This window comes from Entelurus aequoreus, linkage group LG16 (assembly GCF_033978785.1).
Source record: "Entelurus aequoreus isolate RoL-2023_Sb linkage group LG16, RoL_Eaeq_v1.1, whole genome shotgun sequence".
Lineage (NCBI taxonomy): Eukaryota > Metazoa > Chordata > Actinopteri > Syngnathiformes > Syngnathidae > Entelurus > Entelurus aequoreus.
In genome coordinates, this window is record NC_084746.1 from 28,894,689 (window position 1) to 28,916,058 (window position 21,370).

At 36.8% G+C, this 21,370-nt stretch overlaps 1 protein-coding gene across 4 annotated transcripts in view; it reads left to right on the forward strand.

The window, feature by feature from the left end:
* Positions 1–1,510: 1,510 nt before the first annotated feature.
* LOC133630798 (kinesin-like protein KIF1A) overlaps positions 1,511–21,370 on the forward strand; it is a 60,160-nt gene continuing 40,300 nt past the window's right edge. For 3 of the 4 annotated variants that reach the window (XM_062022542.1, XM_062022543.1, XM_062022544.1), the window contains exons 1-13: positions 1,511–1,712; positions 7,270–7,453; positions 10,679–10,752; positions 10,833–11,012; positions 11,103–11,171; positions 13,673–13,851; positions 15,794–15,905; positions 17,604–17,681; positions 17,789–17,854; positions 17,942–17,959; positions 18,032–18,110; positions 18,189–18,267; positions 21,058–21,200. In XM_062022542.1, coding sequence (XP_061878526.1) covers positions 7,348–7,453; positions 10,679–10,752; positions 10,833–11,012; positions 11,103–11,171; positions 13,673–13,851; positions 15,794–15,905; positions 17,604–17,681; positions 17,789–17,854; positions 17,942–17,959; positions 18,032–18,110; positions 18,189–18,267; positions 21,058–21,200 — 1,183 coding nt within the window. In that variant the 5' untranslated portion in view covers positions 1,511–1,712; positions 7,270–7,347. Of the gene's footprint in view, positions 1,713–7,269; positions 7,454–10,678; positions 10,753–10,832; positions 11,013–11,102; positions 11,172–13,672; positions 13,852–15,793; positions 15,906–17,603; positions 17,682–17,788; positions 17,855–17,941; positions 17,960–18,031; positions 18,111–18,188; positions 18,268–21,057; positions 21,201–21,321; positions 21,361–21,370 lie in introns of all 4 variants that reach the window. The other variant, XM_062022545.1, reaches the window with a different exon arrangement.

Below are 21,370 nucleotides of genomic sequence, written 5' to 3' on the forward strand. Positions count from 1 at the left end.
TGAACAAGTCAGGAAAGTCACTTGGAGCCATTTCAAAGCAGCTTAAGGTCCCAAGAGCAACTGTGCAGATAATTGTTTGTAAGTATAAAGTGCATGGCACAGTTTTGTCACTGCCATGATCAGGAAGAAAACGCAAGCTATCACCTGCTGCTGAGAGAAAATTGGTCAGGATGATCAAAAGTCAACCGAGAACCACCAAAAAGCAGGTCTGCAATGTATTGGAAGCTGCTGGAACACAGGTGTCAGTGTCCACAGTCAAGCGTGTTTTGCATCGCCATGGACTGAGAGGCTACCATGCAAGAAGGAAGCCCTTGTTCCAGAAGCGACACCTAAAGGCTCGTCTAAAGTTTACTGCTAATCACATGGACAAAGATAGGACCTTCTGGAGGAAAGTTCTGTGGTCAGATTAAATGAAAATTGAGATGTTTGGCCACAATACCCAGTAATATGTTTGGAGGAGAAAAGGTGAGGCCTTTAATCCCAGGAACACCAATAATAATACCGTCAAGCATGGTGTAGGTAGTGTTATGCTCTGGGCCTGTTTTGCTGCCAATGGAACTGGTGCTTTACAGAGAGTAAATGGGACAATGAAAAAGGAGGATTACCTCCAAATTCTTCAGGACAACCTAAAATCATCAGCCCAGAGGTTGGGTCTCTGGTGCAGTTGGGTGTTCCAACAGGACAATGACCCCAAACACACTCAAAAGTGGTAAAGGAATGGCTAAATCAGGCTAGAATTAAGGTTTTAGAATGGCCTTCCCAAAGTCCTGACTTAAACCCCATTGAGAACATGTGGACAATGCTGAAAAAACAAGTCCACGTCAGAAAACCAACACATTTAGCTGAACTGCACCAATTTTGTCAAGAGGAGTGTTCAACAATTTAACCAGAAGCTTGTGGATGGCTACCAAAAGCGTCTTATTGCAGTGAAACTTGCCAAGGGACATGTAACCAAATATTAACATTGCTGTATGTATACTTTTGACCCAGCAGATTTGGTGACATTTTCAGTAGACTCATAATACATTCATAAAGGAACCAAACTTCATGAATGAAAGTATGTGCTCCAATTCAATGTGAAAAAACCTGCGAAACACACTCACACAATAAAAGTGTACACACATATGAATATTGATATCGAAAGCATGTCATGTAAAAATCCACCAAAAATATTGTATTTGTTGTATGTTTGTATTTATTTGTTGCTAAGACTTGTTTTAGTGCAAATATAACTTTTTCTACAATGTAATGTTTTTTAGATACCAAATCTTACCAGCAGTGTTTTGGCTTCATATGTCCATCTCCTCCAAGGCTATATAGATTTAATAAGCCACAATGTTTTCTTACTGGCCTATTTTGTGTTCCTCCCCTCCCTCAGTGCTGCTGCATCATCTGCTGGTGCTGATGCTGCTGATGTCATCACCGACCTCTTGCATTTCCCCCCCGCTTTTAGACTGACAGGCGGAGTCGATGGAACGTCGTCTTGTTCACCCGCTCCCATTCTCCTCCCCCTCTTCCTCTTCATCCCACTACCGTCTCTAGTTTCTCTAGTAATTGACAGCGGAGTAACGACCTCCTTCCATCCTTCCCTCCATCTCTCCTTCCCCAGGGCCGATTGTGGACACATCCCGGGAAGGGAGGCTGTCGGCAGGCGGACTAAACATTGGTAAGACGGCGAACGGCAGCGGACCTTGGTGCTGGTTTCCATCGAGGTAAATCGACTTGTTTTTCCCCCCCAGTGTTATATTAGTTAAGGTTGTTTGTTGTATTTGAATCCATTTCGCATGCTGATGTCCGCCGAGGCCTTGTGTGGACGTGAAGACGTCAATGGTTGCTGCGTCAGAGCATCTGTTGTCCTTTTTGCTTTTGAAAGATCAAATACATTTCGGCCAAATGTGTGTCTAACACATGATATTTTTGCCACCGGCACGATTTTCATGCCTGCTAAGCCTTGTCAGGCGGACGCATGCATTATTATTATTATGGATGATTTGGCTTGTGTTTACGTGGCCTGGTTTTGAGGTGCGGCAAGATGGAGGAGAGGCAGTGCATCTAGAACAAGCTGTAAATGTCACACTAGCCTTATTCTGCGCAGATAATGTGTTAAGTGTATACATTTTTAGCATATAGAGCAGTGGTTCTCTAACGTTATTATTATTATTATTATTTTTAACGAAATACTACTTCAGAAAACACTTGGCTCCCCAAGTACCACCATAATGACCAACATTAAACCGACGTAGCCGAACAGGCCACTTATTGAACCGGATATCCGGTCACATCGGTGTATTTGTATTTTTTATTTTGAATTTTTTTGTCCTGTCCAGCTTCTCAGGCAAATCATATTGTTGATGTAGATGCCCATATCGGCTGTACAAATTTACTTTACAAAAGAGAAGTGTGGGATACTTCTCCTGTTGCCTTATTTGTATTTGACTTTATTACATGGATTTATAATATTATTTGGTGCAGCCGGGCCAGAGCAGGAGGGGATAGAAAGAGAAAAAAAGACAGAGGGGGAAATTGTGGGGACAAGAGGGGGATAAGACAGAGAGACGACGATGACAACAACAACAACAGCAAACACAACAATAACAACAACAACAAAAATAGAACAACATCGGCAAATAGGATATGTACAAATATGATAGTAAAAGTGATAGCAAAGAAGCAGTTAGTGAAATAAATTATAATACAGAAATGACAATGTTCATTATTACACTACAAATGGAGCAATACAAATACCATCAGTGTATTGTTAACAACCATACTCGTTACTGTAATAAATTACTTGGGAAAGTAGTTAATGCGTTATTTTGGTTTTTAAACTTTCATATATCTGGTATACACTACCGTTCAAAAGTTTGGGGTCACCCAAACAATTTTGTGGAATAGCCTTCATTTCTAAGAACAAGAATAGACTGTCGAGTTTCAGATGAAAGTTCTCTTTTTCTGGCCATTTTGAGCGTTTAATTGATCCCACAAATGTGATGCTCCAGAAACTCAATCTGCTCAAAGTTAGGTCAGTTTTGTAGCTTCTGTAACGAGCTAAACTGTTTTCAGATGTGTGAACATGATTGCACAAGGGTTTTCTAATCATCAATTAGCTTTCTGAGCCAATGAGCAAACACATTGTACCATTAGAACACTGGAATGATAGTTTCTGGAAATGGGCCTCTATACACCTATGTAGATATTGCACCAAAAACCAGACATTTGCAGCTAGAATAGTCATTTACCACATTAGCAATGTATAGAGTGTATTTCTTTAAAGTTAAGACTAGTTTAAAGTTATCTTCATTGAAAAGTACAGTGCTTTTCCTTCAAAAATAAGGACATTTCAATGTGACCCCAAACTTTTGAACGGTAGTGTATGCAGTTGAGAGATGTTTCATGAGAGAAGAGCGCATGTGTGTGTGCCTTTAAAAAGCGGTGCCGGTTGCCAAGTGTATGATGTCAGCGAGGGCGCACTCATTGGCTGTTTTAATGAACTCAGCATTGGTAATCTGCGGACTGGAAGGAGATTGTTGATGGCAGCGCCTGGGGAATGTTTTCACTGATAATTAATAAAGCAATTGAATGTGCGTCAATAGCGATGTCTCTGCTTTTCCACAAACGGGGTATTGTAGGATAATATTTGTTGATGATTATCACTTTATTAAATGCTCATTATTCTCACTTTATTGAATGTTCATTATTCCCACGGACTAGTAGTAGGAACGTGCATGCGCGTGCAAAGCTGTCTTGTACGCCTCAAAAGTAGCGGTACATCAAACATGTTGGTAACGGGGTTGTAACGTACATAACAGTGATTAATTAGATTCCTTGTTATTAGAAAACCCTAACGGCTGTTATTATGTAGCGCCAATTTTCCCCAACAATGCCGATTAGTATCGAATGATTTTCATGAAAAAATATGTGATCGTCATTGCCAAAATGTAATGCCTTTTAATACCAATTACAAATGCCTATTTTTTCTGACTGACACAGAATAAATTTTCAGTCTCCATTATGTTTCTCCATACACAGTGTAGAGCCGCTCCGCTAAGCTAAAAATCATAGCAAATAAACTTCATTTCTTAGTAAGTTAAGTATATTACCAACATTAAAACACGGTAGCGAAATAGGCATAATTAATCGATAAAAACAAGGCAGAGGTCTTATTTGACAAGTATATTTGATATTTTTGGCAACTGTAACATTACACACAGTTGAACAGTAACACAATGTTTGACTAAGTGATTATTTTGCGTACCACTAGATAGAGCCCCTGTACCACAGCTTGAGAATCACTGCTATAGAGGATCACATCACTGCTAAAATTCCCACACGTCGCCTCTTTTGACATTATAAGCAACAATGTTAATTTTTTTTCTTCAAACAAGATTGAGAAATGCAAAATTTAAAAAAAAGAAAGCAGCCACATAGATGGTCTTTTATTTTGTAAGTCAGTACACAATTGGAAATATTGAAACAAACAATAATGATATGCCACTCATTTATTCACTCAAACTTGGCAAATATTATTATCATCTAACATCACGTCATGTAATTCAATCAACAGGAAATGTTAGCAGCACTTAACTGCATCAACTAACAGTAAAGCAAAAACATTTGACATTGACAGTCATTTGTTATAAGGTTACAGTACATATCACTGTGAAATAATACTGTGAAATCCTGGTCAATTGTGTGCCTTTTGTCTGCTGGGTTCCTTCAAAACATAATGCCTACATAGAACCCAGTCTAATTAGATTAAACGCAGATATTAGCATATTATAATGTCAAAATGTCATGTTACATTTATATTGCTGCTGCATAAATGAGAAAATCTCATCTCTTATTCTCCTTATGTGACTCACAACTTACTGAATTATTTATTCAAGAGAACATTGATATTTATTAATTTACCTTTTTTGTTTGTTTGTTTGTTTCTGCTAAGGATTGAACACAGGAAGTGAACAAACATGTTTTAGCAATTTCTATGAAAAGTAAAAGGGTTAGCATTGAATAAACTCTGCTTCTCACTCCTTTTCGGACATGTTGTAATGTGCGATTGGGAGTAGGTAATGTACTCTATTGTAACTGTCTGCATGTTGGAAATTAAGTAATACCATACTGTACCATACCAAATATACCATCTGGATCAGATGTGGATTAAACTGCTGATGTGTTTACACGTCTTTCTTTGGCATATGAACGCATCACAGATCTGAAATAAGATCACATTTACTGCATTTTTGTCTATAAGGATCCTACATCACATAACAATAACTAAGTGGAACCCAGTCTAATGAAATGTTAGCATGGTACTGTATTTCTAATGTCACATAACAGAGCTACTGTTGCCAAATACAGTGTTTCTCACACATTTATTTATTTGTGGCGGACCGCCACCAAAAAACCGGACTGCCACAAATATATGTTGCGATACCTGTTTGCCAAAGCTCATAAACACATTATAATGGGACTGTTTTGTCTTTGAAACTCTTCCTTTTAACACACTTCATATGCACCTTGTCTGCCAGAAAATAAGACAGCAGGAGATATCAGCAATGCCAACTTTAGCACGTGACAATCATTGGTACTTTAATCTTTAATCTTAATCTTAAACAGAACCATCTAGTCTTTTTATTTTTCAAAAGATGGACCAGTGACAAATCTAGTGACTTTTTCTGGTCGTATTGGACACATTTGGAGACTCTAACATAACATAACATAACATAACATAACATAACATAACATAACATAACATAACATAACATAACATAACATAACATAACATAACGTAACAACAAACACCGCGTCATGGCAAACTATGCATATTAGAGTAGACAATGACGTCGTCTACCCCCGCTGCTGGCTGCCCACTACCACTGATAGTTTGCAGTCCCTAGGGAAACATTGAAATATGCAATTGCCGTGCAGAAAATGTTCAAAATAAGTAGGGTTGCAAAGGGGTGGAAAGTTTCCGGTAAATTTCCGGAAACTTTCCGGAAATTTACCACGGGAAATTAAGCTCGGGAAGTTTGGAAATATTGACCATTTTTTGATTATTCAAAGTTGGACACCGTCCATGGGAATTAATGGGAATATATGGGAATTAATGGGGAATTACAATAATTATATATTATTGGGCACTTGTCTATATGCTGCTGCATCTTTGTGGCATTTTTGACAGCTCTTTGCACAGTATTTGCAAATGTACACAGCCTTTCCGCCTACATTGGTTGGGGTGAAATGTCTCCACACATCAGATGGTGTACGTGGCATTATTCTGTTTGTATTTATTTATTCTTGTAAAACACTAATGCCATATATAAATAGTCAGCTAAGCAATTGGAGTAGTTTTTAAAAATATTTTACTGATAGACAAATGAATAGAAATAGGCTAGATGAATAAATGAACACTCAATCAGCATGCCAAATCAAACTGTAACCTACATTCTTGTATGACAACAGAATGGCTAGCAGAACAGAAGGCAGAGGAAACTACACGTTTTGATTAAGTATTTGCTAGTTGAACTTTGCTGATCACAAAAAAGGTAAAGCATCACGGCTAACTGATAAATATTTTCGGTTCATTATGAGACTGTGGTGGTACATAAACCTAGCTAGCTAGAGATATTGGCCCCAAAATCATTTAACAAGTACAGGAACAGCTAGCTGGCTTGAGTGGAAGTCTGCTGGAGTAGTCTACAGTCATAGAGTAACAAGCAATTCCACCTCTATTAAACTTAAATACCATAGATCAAATATATTTACCCCAGTAATATCATCAAAACTTACCTGACTGGATGAATTCATTGGACTCAAATATTAGTGTGGCCTCAATAGCCCTGCTGTAGTGTGTAGCATGCTGGGAATTATCTGTGCATGTGATGGAAAAATGCACTGCACGTGTGACGGAGGAATGCACCGTGCAGGGTTGAATTTAAACTGAATTTGCATTAAATCAGGTTGTTTTAGCTAATAATCATGCTGCAAGATCTAGCATGTTGCATTCAATGTTTATTCCCATTAATTTCCCATTAATTCCCGTTAACTCTCATATATTCCCGTTAATTCCCATGGAAATTTTCCAACTTTGAATATTCCCGGAATTTTGCAACCCTAAAAATAGGTAAACATTTTTTAGAGACCTCATTAAATAATTCCGTGTTACAGCCTTCATACACTATTTGTTATTGTTATTATAACAGCATTGATGTTTCCCTTCTGCTTGATGGCACATTAATGGTTATTGGTTATTCTCATCTACCTGTGCAGGTGCTTCTGGCGTTAGCCGTGTGTGTTTAGCCGCACGGATCTTCAGCGCTGCCGCCCGCTTCCGCAGCCACCTGAAACATGGCTGCGGCTTCGGTGAAAGTGGCGGTGAGGGTGAGACCCTTCAACTCCAGGGAGATGGCCAAGGACAGCAAATGCATCATTCAAATGTCAGGAAACACAACAAGTGAGTGTGACACATGAATGGTAATGTTGACAACCTGACATTATGTATATGTAGTGGGTGTGTACAGTATTTTCCTCCATTTACTTGTTGTATCATTTTACAGAAGTTGTACTTTGTTGATACCCACATTAGCGTAGCGTTTGATTTATTTATCTGTAATACAGTTCAGCCCTGCAGCAACTACAGAGCAGGCACGGACGCACGCACACACTTGCCAAGCAAACAAAAGCTTTAGTCAAAGTCACCGTCATAGCTCTTTTCTCTCATCACTGTAGAGACCCACAAGGCTGCATTGTTCTAGTAGAAGACCGTGCTCAGCTAATAGGAAGGGCGCCTTTCACAACATTGCGCTTGTTATTAAATGACCCAATTTTAGCTAAAGATGTAAACCTAGGCTTATTAGCTTGCCATTATTGCATCTGGTTTTGATTGTGTGCAAGTAAACTTAGATATACTTTAAAGTAGTCAGTGTATAGCAGTATAGATATACAGTCCTTCTGAAAACAAGGCAACACACAGCCATTGTAGCCTTAATAGCTGGCAACACAAGTGGGTACATCTCAAAGTAAGCCCCAGACCATGCTTGATGTCCAAATTGTGTCCAAAGTGTCAATATTTTGTGTGAGTGACCCAGTTTACCAAGGTTGGGGATCAAAACACAGCTCCAGTGTCTGCAGCACTCGTGCATCCACAGACCATTATGCTACCATACCATGCTTCGAACCAAATTGTGTCCAAAATGTCAATATTTTGTGTAAGTGACCCAGTTTCTTATGGTTGGGGATCAGAAAGGCAGCTCCAGTGTCTGCAGCACTTATGTATCCCCAGACAATAATGCTGCTATACCATGCTTGATGTCCAGATTTTGTCCAAAATGTCTATATTTTGTTAAAGCAACCCAGTTCACCAAGGTTGGGGATCAGAACCACTGCTCCAACGTCTGCAGCACTCATACATCCCCAAATAATATTTCTACCCTACCATGCTTGATGTCCAAATTATGTCCAAAATGTCAATATGCTGTGTAAGCAACCTAGTTTCCCAATCGGAGCGGTTTCGAATCACAGCTCCCGAACTCATGCATCCCCACACCATGCTTTATGTCCACATTGTGCCCAAAATGTCTATATTTTGTGTAAGCGACCCAGTTTCCCAAGGGTTGAGATCAGGGGCCGTACTTATCGAGCTTCTTAGAGTGCCATTTTACACTTAAGTCCTGAGAATTTGCGAAATTTAGTCCTACTCTCAAACTTAAGAATAAAAGCTTTTTATCAACGTTCTTAAGTCTAAGAATCACTCCTACTCTCCACGATATTTAAGAGACCTTCAGAGGTGTCTTAAGTGGTTAGGAGTTGCCAGCAGGGGATGGCACTGAGGCGAGAGAGACGTGCGCGAACATTCAGGGAGCGGAACGATGTCCTGGATTTGTTTGATGATGAGCAGCTGATCAAACGGTATCGTTTAGACAGAGCGGGTATTATTTTTGTCACAGATTTGATACTTTTCGATTCCATGTTGATTTCTGCATGTGGCTGCAGTGGGCTAGTATATATAGAGCCACCCACACCAGTTTCAAATTAGTTGCCTAATTAATGAATTGGAAAGAAAATGTTATGACAGTAGCGTATGTGTGTGGCCGTGAGGTGAGTGACGTCAGTGAGTGTGTGGGCGAGAGAAGAGAAGAGAGGGAGCGGTAGCGTGAGTGCCGGCGGGGACTAGTTTGTTTTGTATTATTTTGTAGTTTATTGTCAAAATATACACTCCCATTGTCCAATTAAATATTTCCAAGATATTTCTTTATTCTTAGACAAGGGATTCCCTTCCGTGATTGGTCATTTCTATGGGCACAGAAATGACGTCACCTAAAATTCCATTTACAGCACATAGTAATGTCGTAATTCAGCTCTGAGTGTGACACTTAAGATTCAGTCCTACACTTCGCTGAAAGTGTGAGTAAGACGCTTGATAACTAACTTTTAAGTGCAGCTTTCAGCGAAGAATTTATTTACTCTTAAGTCAACTCTTAGCAGACTTCTTAGGAGTAATTCTAAGAAGCTTGATAAGTACGGCCCCAGAACTGCAGCTCCCAAGTGTCGGCAGCGCTCATGCACCCCCAGACCATAATGATACCATACCATACTGGATGCCCAAATTGTGTCCAAAGTGTCAATATTTTGTGTCAGCGACTTTGTTTGCCTCAGGAGGGAATCGGAATTGCAGCTCATCAGTGTCTGCAGCCCTTATGAATCCCTAGACCATTATGTGTGTGTTTCAGGATAGATTTTACAGTTCTTTTTATGGTTTATAAATGTTTTTTTTTAGTATTGGGCCTTCATATCTTTTAGATTTGCTTTTACTCTACGAACCTTTGCAGATGCTGAGAACCTCTGGCACTCGTCTCCTAATTATTCCAAAAGTCAGGACACAAAGTCACAGGAAGGCATCTTTCCACTATTATGCTATTGAACAGCTTGCTGGAGGACTTCAGGGCTGCAAAGAACGTCTATGTTTTTAAGAGCAGGCTTAAAACTCACTCACCATTTTGATTTGGCTTTTATCTAATATTTATTAATTTTATTTTAATCATTTGCTCTTTACTTTTTATTTTATAGGTTATGCTAGGTTTTGCTAGATTTTATTTAGTTCTATTTATTAATTAAATATTCACTGTGTATACGTATGTTTTTTTAATCTTCATTATATTTTAACTTTTATTTTATCTTCTATTCCAACTCACGGTTCTTACTATTTTACATGTTTTATTATTTTTACTTTGCTGCGTTCCGATTTACCATGAATTGATTAACGTGGACCCCGACTTAAACTAGTTGAAAAACTTATTCGGGTGTTACCATTTAGTGGTCAATTGTACGGAATATGTACTGTACTGTGCAATCTACTAAGAAAAGTCTCAATCCTCAGAGGGAATCCTCTGAATGAGGGATTATCAGCCATGGCTGTGGGGATAGTGTTTCTTCACCTAGCTTCTCTGTAATTATAAAGTTTGATTGTTTGATTGATTGTTTGAATACCATGCTTATAACCAAATTGCGTCCAAAATGTCAATATGTTGTGCAAGCGACACCTTATTGATGGAATCAATTGTGCTAATTTAAGCTTGGAAAAAAAAGAACATTATAGTAACCCTGAAAATTTTAGAATTACATCACACATATTAAAAGAGATGTATTTTACTCCTCACATGCTGTGTTCTATTTATTGCAGCAATCCTGAACCCCAAACAGCCAAAAGAAAACAAGAGTTTCAACTTTGACTACTCTTACTGGTCTCACACCACGGTCAGTGTCCACATACAGTCGCATGTGACAGTACAATGGCATATTATTTGTTTCAAAACACATTTTCTTTATCTCTGCAGCCAGAGGACATCAATTATGCGTCGCAGATGCAGGTGTACAAGGACATCGGTGAGGAGATGCTGCTTCATGCTTTCGAGGGCTACAACGTGTGCATATTTGCATACGGACAGACCGGGTCGGGCAAAAGCTACACAATGATGGGGCGACAGGAGAGGGACCAAGAGGGCATCATACCTCTGGTATTGTTATCAATATTGTTTAGTAATGTTCCAGTCAAACACATTCACAAACAAACCAAAATGTTTTAAATGACTGTTTTGGTTCTTCAGCTCTGTGAGGACCTTTTTACCAAGATCAGTGACAGCAACAATGAGAACAGCATGTCTTACTCTGTTGAGGTGAGCTCATGTCCAACTTTCTGCAAGAACATGGAATGACTTGTCGATTTTGTGCAGACCATTAAAGCTAGATATCTAATAAAACTCTAAACAAAAGATATGAAAAGTGCCACAAGTAATGTAACCATTTAATATAATGAATATATGGGATAAATGGAACTGAAAACCTTCAACAGCATAGAGCACAATAGTCTGGAATTAGGTAAGGATTTAGTTCCAGATACAAATGTTTTCTTTCATTACAGGAATAATTGTTTTTATTATACAGATGAACAATATAACAGAAACATTAAAATGGACAACAAACTTGTTTATTAACAAACATCGATTATTAATTTAAACAGCAGAAGTTTGTATGCAAACTATAATAACGTGAAGCATTTTTTAGAACAATTCAACGAACCCTTTAAAGTTATCGCTATCTCAGAAACATGGATAGACGCTAGAAAAGGAATGGATTTTGACCTGAAAGGATATGAACTAAATTATATCAACATAACCAACAAGAACGAAGGGGGAGTAGGTGTGTACGTGATGAAGAAGTTAAACTACAAAGTGATAAAAAATATGTCATTAGCTTTTGATAATATTGAATGTATAACCATTGACATATGTCATGAAGAAAAGCAAAAATGTACTGATCCGTTGTATACATAGATAGACCTAAGTCAAACATTGATATGTTTGAGAACTGGATTAAGGCAACTTTTACTGAAATCAGTCAAAAAATAACTTTCTTATGTGGATTGATAATATTTTTACCAAAGATTTTGATAATACCACAAGTGGTCTGCTATTATCCAACATCAGGGATCATCTGTCAGTTTTCATAATTTCTGACGGAAACTACAAGAGGAACATTGATGACAAAAAGACATTTCAAAGAATATGCACAGAACAAAGTATGACAGCTTTCAAGAATGATCTGAGAGATAAAACAATTGGAACAATTTATATAGTGAAAATGATGTAGATGATGCATATGGTTATTATTTTAACACTTTCGAGGTGCTTTATGACAAACACTGTCCATTGAAACAACTCAGTAAGAAGCAAAAGAAAAACAATCAACCATGGATGACAAAAGGATTGAAAAATGCTAGCAACAGGAAGAATATATTATATAGAACATTTATAACGCAAAGATCTACAGAGCCAGAAAACAAGTACAAAACGTATAAGAACAAGCTAACTGGCATATTACGAACACGTTGGAAAGAATACTACAGTCATTTATTGGACCAGAAAAAAAACAATATGAGCGCAACATGGGCCATCCTTAATAGCATTATTAAAAATTGCGCTAAGCAGGATTATCCTAAATACTTCTCAGATGGAAATATAAAAAATGACAATTTGAACAAACTAGTTGAAAGCTTCAATATGTACTTTGTGAACATTGGACCAAATCTGGAGGAAATGATTGCACATCCTGAGTCAGTTGAGGGCTTGAATGACACTATAGACAAAAATCTCCACTCGATGTTTCTCAAGGTGTGACAAAAGAGGAAATGATCTATATTGTGAATTAATGTAAATCCAAGACCTCAACTGATTGTAACAATCGTAACAAAAATGATAATCACAACAAACACAACAATTAATAAATATAAATAAATATAAGATTAATGATATACTAAAACAATAATAATCAAGAGAAGACTAAATAAAAAAAAGAAACAATAAATACTATGCCCCCTTTGGTGATCTTTATAAATATAGCTTAACCCTTAGTATATTAGGGACTTTTTCAACCTTTCAGGTCAATTATTGTTGCTATATTTTTTGCCATAGCTTTGTGTTACTCCTAATGGCATGATTTTTTCCTAAGTTTTTTTTTCTTGTTTTAACTTTTAATATTTTTGTTTTAAATGTTTTCATACATCAACAATACACTGGGAAATAATGTTAGCCCATTAAAGTCCTGACCAGGAGGACAAAGCCCTCAGGGAGCCAAAAGTGTATAAACACATTTTGGATTTTTTTTCCCTCCATATTTTTCTCTAAAATATTTAATATAATGACTGTGTCGTTTAACGTTTAAAATGTTAATTATTATGGTAGTAATTACTTTTTTGTCCCATGATACTCAAAGGCTATTAGGTTTGGAATCAGACACAACTTAAAATAAAACAATTAATCAAATTTGTGTTATTCCTAATCCTACGTATATCTTTACCCGAGTGCCATAGCCCTTTAACATTTACTGTAAGGATGATAACTGATTTTAATAATAAAATAACTGACCATTAGATCAAATGCGTATTCAAAACGTAAACAAACAACAACAAAACATGACATGTTAGCTATTTCTATTTAGCCTGATGTTGACTGAGAGATTTGAGCAAAAAAAGTACAACAAAAAAAATCAACACATTTTTTATACCCTTTAAACTCTCCGAGGACTTTTTTGTCCTGGCAGCAGTTAACTGCCATTAAATTATGTATTCCCCAGAGGGTTAAAGATTATATATTCATGGTCGCCTGGTTCCTCCACTTAGGTGAGTTACATGGAAATCTACTGCGAGCGGGTCCGCGACTTGCTGAACCCCAAAAACAAAGGCAATTTGCGCGTGAGGGAGCACCCGCTGATGGGACCCTATGTGGAAGATTTGTCCAAACTGGCCGTCACCTCTTACAACGACATCCAGGACCTGATGGACTCTGGAAACAAAGCAAGGTAATCTTAAAGCAACAGTAAGAGATAATTGTTAGCTCTCTCTCTCGACCTGTTGTGTAATCTCCATGAAGCCACTAAAATTTGATCATGCATTTGTTGACTCAGTTGAAGTTGGTTCGCTATTTGATGGAAATTGGATGTACAGTAACTAAACAGCTCTAGAAAAATAAAACCCCATAGCTACTATTTTATATTCTTTATTTGCATATGCAGAGATTCCCCCACAGAGGACATACTCTTTTAAATGCATATTAATGTTAGACTGATACAAGTAAATCATTTCAAGTTGTGTCTTGAAATTAAGGCTATTGTGCAAACAATGCACACTTCTAACAGTAACATTAGCAGCCAATGAATGAGAGTCGTCCTGGCTAGTCCACAATTGTTCTAGAACAGGCCTGGGCAATTATTTTGCTTCGGGGGGCCAAATTTAGAGAAAAAAATGTGTCTGGGGGTTGGTATACACTACCGTTCAAAAGTTTGGGGTCACATTGAAATGTCCTTATTTTTGAAGGAAAAGCACTGTACTTTTCAATGAAGATAACTTTAAACTAGTCTTAACTTTAAAGAAATACACTCTATACATTGCTAATGTGGTAAATGACTATTCTAGCTGCAAATGTCTGGTTTTTGGTGCAATATCTACATAGGTGTATAGAGGCCCATTTCACAACTATCACTCCAGTGTTCTAATGGTACAATGTGTTTGCTCATTGGCTCAGAAGGCTAATTGGTGATTAGAAAACCCTTGTGCAATCATGTTCACGCATCTGAAAACAGTTTAGCTCGTTACAGAAGCTACAAAACTGACCTTCCTTTGAGCAGATTGAGTTTCTGGAGCATCACATTTGTGGAGTCAATTAAACGCTCAAAATGGCCAGAAAAAGAGAACTTTCATCTGAAACTCGACAGTCTATTCTTGTTCTTAGAAATGAAGGCTATTCCATAAAATTGTTTGGGTGACCCCAAACTTTTGAACGGTAGTGTATGTATTTTTAGGAACACTAATACAAAACTTCACAATAATGTCTGATTGAAAGCTAAAAACGTTATGACAGACCGCCTTAAAGAATGGAATGGAATTTTAAATGTTTTTATTGAATGAGACACCCAGAATGTACATGAAAATAAAGAATGTGGGATTTACAATATTAACTATGAACGATAAAACACTGAATATTGACAACATATGAACGTCACACCCCCTCTCGATCGACATATTTTACAATCAAGCGAAACGCAACAAAAATGCAACAAACACAGGCAAATACGAACACGAAGGGTAAAAAAAACCACCTACAATCTGATACATCTGATATATCACTAAGCTTTAGAACTTTGTTGTAAAAATCTCCTTCCGCGTCTGTCCCTGACACCCGCATTTCAGGCTGGCTGCTCTGGAAACACTCTGTGGAAACGCTCCCCACCCACACTGCTTGGTGCCTCGTCTGAGCTGCTGTGACTTAGATGACCATAGTAACTAGTATATCATGCAAAAGCGCAGATTCCAACCATTGAAATACTTTGTATAGTTCAAGACTTACGCTAATTTGAAAACATCACTGCACATCATAATGGCGGCTACAGTTTCCATCTTAAAGATCTAAAAAAAGATATTTGGGAATGTCCGGTGGGCCAGATTGAAAAGCTTAACGGGCCGCATGCGGCCCCCGGGCCTTAATTTGCCCAGGTCTGTTCTAGAACTTCAATGAAGGGGAGCCATGCAAATTCCACTTTAGTCCGTGCCAGTGTACAATACCAGTCAAAAGTATGGAGACGCTTTCCTATCCTAATGAACAGGAAAGAGTCTCTATATTTTTGACTGGTACATTGCCGTTGTTTTAAAGCTAATACAACATAATAAGGTTACATTCCTTTAACTGGTTTGAATTTGTACTGTTTATAATGCATCTCAAACACAGCACTGTGTGTGTTTTTTCAGGACCGTTGCTGCTACAAACATGAACGAGACCAGCAGCCGCTCCCACGCTGTCTTTAACATCATCTTCACTCAGAAGAAATATGACTCTGAAAGTGACAACACATCAGAAAAGGTTCAGACACGTTAAGCCCGGGGATTTACATTCGTTTTAGTGATTGTTTTTTTAATCAGATTAATAACACTCTGGAACTGTGATTAATCATGATTAATCACAGGTTATTTGCTTGCATGAATCAAATTTGCTTAAAATGTTAATGTGTGTCAATTTGGTAGTCGGAATGTCATAGAAGAACATTTTTTAAATGTTTTACTTAACTGCAATTCATAGATTTGCTCAAAACTTGGTGACAATAAGTATAGTAAGAATTAAGTGCATATTTTGAAAGTCTCTGCAATAATATAGCAAACTAGGTAGTAGGTACAAATATACAGAATATTATTAGATAATGTAATAAAGACACCCATAAACAACTTTACATAATGCACCATTTACATCTGCATTTACTCTTCAGAATCAGAATCAGCTTTATTGTCGTTACGCAGGGTAACAAGATTGAGGCCATTCCATACAGTGCGATGTGTGCATGCAAGAAAACAATGTGTAAATATATAAAAATATAAAAAATATAGAAGTGCAAAGAACGGTGTGGACTGCAAATGTACACCCTATACACTCTGTACAAATGTACACTCTATACACTCTGTACAAATGTACACTCTATACACTCTGTACAAATGTGACTCTATACACTCTGTACAAATGTACACTCTATACAGTGGGTGAAATTAATATATACTTGAATATCTACATGAAAAAAACAGGGTGGTTAGTGGAATGGGTTATTGCACCGAAGAGAAGGCAGTTATGAGGGACAATGGGGCAGTCCGTTCAGGGTGGTTATGGCCCTGGGGAAGAAGCTGTTCTTTAGCCTGAGCCTTACTTTAACCAGTTGTTTAAACAACTGTAAGCCACTTTTCATTTTGTTGCCGCAGTTGGACCGGATGTGACGTGTCACGCTATTCTTGTAAAGCCGGAAGTGTGTGTGTTTGTGTGTGCGTGTGTGTGTGCGTGCGTGCGTAAAGAAGGTCCCTTGACAAGAAGCCAGTGTGTTGACGAGAGACGTGACGGTTGTCAATCGAGAACTTGCCTCTCGATTCCCTTGTTATGGTCGGTCTTTTCTGCTGAGCTTCATCTAATTACAAACCCTCGGTTACACAAACACGCTTATTTACTTTTTCAGATGACAGCGCTGGTCTCTTTTTCGTACAAACTACCTCTAGTTTGTATGACGCTAGTTGGCGACATGAACGACATCTTGCAGCACTCGGTGTTCACAGATGTTAAGTGTCGTACGTGCGGCGGCTGTCCATTTCGAAAATACATTATTGAATTTATCTGCGGTGAACGCAGATCAACTCATCCAGCATAGTTTGTTGTCCTCTGTTTGCTGTCCATGTTGCATTTATGCTAAAGACGCCATCCTAACGTTCATGTTTTGCTTTAAGATGCTATTTTCAACTTGAGGTGCGCCGATGATAAAGTTAATAAACGATAAACGAATTACCTCAGTTTTATCTAAAGTTCCGTCTGAGTTTGTTTTGAAGGGCGCAGAGCACATCGCTCTAACTATGGTCAGGCTGGCGTGGGTCATGGTCACTGCCTGTGCAAACACTGTGTTTATCTTCATTCATTACGGTAACGCAATATTTCTCTATTGATTAATCACATGCATTAACGCGTTAACGTTGACATTCTTAGTTCATTTCAATGTAGTGTTTTTTTCTAAAAATACCTTTTATGTCATCATAGGTCAGTAAGATCAGCCTGGTGGACCTGGCTGGTAGCGAGCGGGCCGACTCTACCGGAGCCAAAGGAACCAGACTGAAGGTGAAGTGTTGTGTTGACGGTTCACTTTTTTTTTTTTTTTTTGTCCTGCCCAGCTTCTCAGGCACGGTTCACATTTAAATGTTTAAATTAATATATTTCATTTTCAGGAAGGAGCTAACATCAACAAATCTCTGACAACATTGGGCAAAGTTATTTCCGCTTTAGCTGAGCTGGTATGCTATAAAGCAACATATCCATTTATTGCAGTATATATCCTCTTATTCCAATTACTCTTTGTTTTTTTCCCTGTTGTTTGACAGGGCTCAGTACCAAATAAGGTTAGTAAATCAAACATTGCACATGTATTTTTGTTTTGTATATTTGTTTAACAAATTCAAAGTCTTCTTTAGAACAAGAAGAAGAAGAAGGCGGAGAGTTTTATTCCATACAGAGATTCGGTCCTGACGTGGCTGCTGAGGGAGAACTTAGGTGTGTGCATTCAGTTGCAAGCCTTCTTAATTTGAATTATTTGGATTGTTCTTGTATTTGCATTTGTCTTGTTTTTAGGTGGAAACTCTCGTACGGCCATGGTGGCTGCTCTCAGCCCTGCCGACATCAACTACGATGAAACCCTAAGTACCCTGCGGTGAGAGAAGGAACATGTAGCAATTAGTGGTGTTTAATTCTGCAAAATATAACTTTATACAGACAAAAATAACTATTCTACAGTTATTATTAAATTTTCATTCAACTGCTAGTTTTAGTAAGTATTACAATATATACTGTGTTTGTAGGAATATAGGCAATTATTTTACTTCATTTTGTGTGTAAATTTCATGCAACTTTGTGCCCAGAATTTTAAATCATTTTACCATCCAACAAGCAATTATTTAGCCTTATAGATACTGTAATTGTCATATTTTCAACTAATTCAGGGCACTTTATTTAACATTTGGACACTTTTTTTTAACCTTTACAAGGTAAATAAACCCCTATTATACACTATGTTATACATTTAAATTATATTCTAAATCATTATCTAGATTTATATTTGTATGTTATGTTCATATATTTATATGAAGTGAAGTGAAGTGAAGTGAAGTGAATTACATTTATATAGCGCTTTTTCTCAAGTGACTCAAAGCGCTTTACATAGTGAAACCCAATATCTAAGTTACATTCAAACCAGTGTGGGTGGCACTGGGAGCAGGTGGGTAAAGTGTCTTGCCCAAGGACACAACGGCAGTGACTAGGATGGCGGAAGCGGGGATCGAACCTGCAACCCTCAAGTTGCTGGCACGGCCGCTCTACCAACCGAGCTATACCGCCCCACATATATATTTATATATTATTTAATATAATCATCTGTTTATTTAGCCTATATATGTGTTTGTATATATATATGTGTATATATACAGTATATACATATATAATACATATATATGCATAATATATGTATACATACATTTATATACATAAATATTTATACATATATATATATATATATATATATAAATATATATAAATGTATGTATACATATATGTATATACATGTATGTATATGTATATGTATATATATATATATATATATATATATATATATATGTATATATATATATATATATATATATATATATATATATATATATATATATATATATATATATATATATATATATATATATGTGTGTGTGTATTAAACATTTACAATACAAATAAACCCCTAGTTTTATACTTTTAGATTATATTCTAGGACATTAATCTATTATTTAGTCTTAAATAATACAAGCCTTAGATAATTAGTCTAGATAAAATCTAGATAATTCATTATCTAGATTTATATTCATATATTATATTTATATATTATAATCATCTGTTTATTAAAAAAAAAAAAAAATCTGTTTATTTAGCCTATATTAAAGATTAAAAGATTAAAGTACCAATGATTGTCACACACACACGAGATGTGGTGAAATTTGTCCTCTGCATTTGACCCATCCCCTTGGGGAGCAGTGGGCAGCAGCGGCGCCGCGCCCGGGAATCATTTTTGGTGATTTAACACCCAACTCCAACCCTTGATGCTGAGTGCCAAGCAGGGAGGGAAACGGATCCCATTTTTATAGTCTTTGGTATGACTCGGCTGGGATTTGAAATCCAACCTGCCGATCTCAGGGCGGACACTCTAACCACTAGGCCACTGATATATGTGTGTGTGTGTGTGTTTGTGTGTGTGTGTAAGTAAATATATGTGTATATATACATATATATTTACATATATATATATACATGTACCGTATATATGTACATATATACACGTATATGTATCTATACATATATATACATATATATACATATATATATATGTATATATATAAATACATATGTATGTATACATATATATATATATATATATATATATATATATATATATATATATATATATATATATATATATATATATATATATATATATATACATATATATATATATATATATATATATATATATATATATATATATATATATATATATATATATATATATATATACACACATATGTATGTATACATATATATGTATGTATTGAACATTTACAATACAAATAAACCCCTATTTCTGTATATGATATACTTTTAGATTATATTCTAGGATATTAATCAATTGATTAATATTGATATATTTATCAGGCTATTATTTAGTCTTACATAATACAAGCCTTAGATAATTGTCATATTTTCAAGCGATTTAAGGCACTTTTATTCAATGTTTGAGCACTTTTTTAAACCTTTACATCCAAATAAACAACTATTTTATGTCATACATTTAAATTATATTCTATATTTGTAATCTAGTCTAGGGTATACCACGCCTCTCGCCCGAAGTCAGCTGGGATAGGCTCCAGCTTACCCTTACCCGTAACCATTGATGGATGGAATCTAGCAATTATTTAGCTTTACAAATAATTGTCATATTATCACTTTAGGGCATTTTATTCAATATTTAAGCGATTACCGTGCAAAAAAACCTATTACTCATCATACATTTAAGTTTTTGTGTTTTTCTTATGTTTTTTTTTGCATTAAACAAAGAAAGCACAGTTTACCAAGTCAAATTCCTTGTATGTTAAACATACTTGGCTAGTAAAGCTGATTCTGATTTTGATATTATCAAACTATTAACACTAGAACATCATTAAGCATACAAAATGGAACAAGGCTTTTTAAGAAATTATACAATATTTCAAATCCAACATATGATTAATATACATTTTAATGTTTTTAAAATATGGTTATTCGTCTTCACTATTTTTGCTTTTTCCCACAAATATTTTCAAGAAATCCATTCACCAGAATCTTTTTATTAGGATGCCTCATCAACTGCATGAACACGTTTTAAAATGCTTTGCGCATTTATCCGTCTGAAAACCTCCTGCAGGTACGCCGATCGTGCCAAACAGATCCGCTGCAACGCCGTCATCAATGAGGACCCGAGCAACCGTCTCGTGCGTGAGCTTAAAGAGGAAGTGGCTCGCCTCAAGGACCTACTGTACGCTCAGGGCCTGGGCGACATCATCGAGAGTGAGTGTCAGCACTAAAAGCATCACATGCGCACCTCCATGTGCAGCAAATACAGTCATTACCACTTCTGTGTGTGTCTGGAAGGAGGATGCTAAGTCTTTCCTCCTCTTTGTCCTATCAGCATATCGAGGCAGTGGCCCCATCATCAGCAATTTGAAACGTGTGTATGC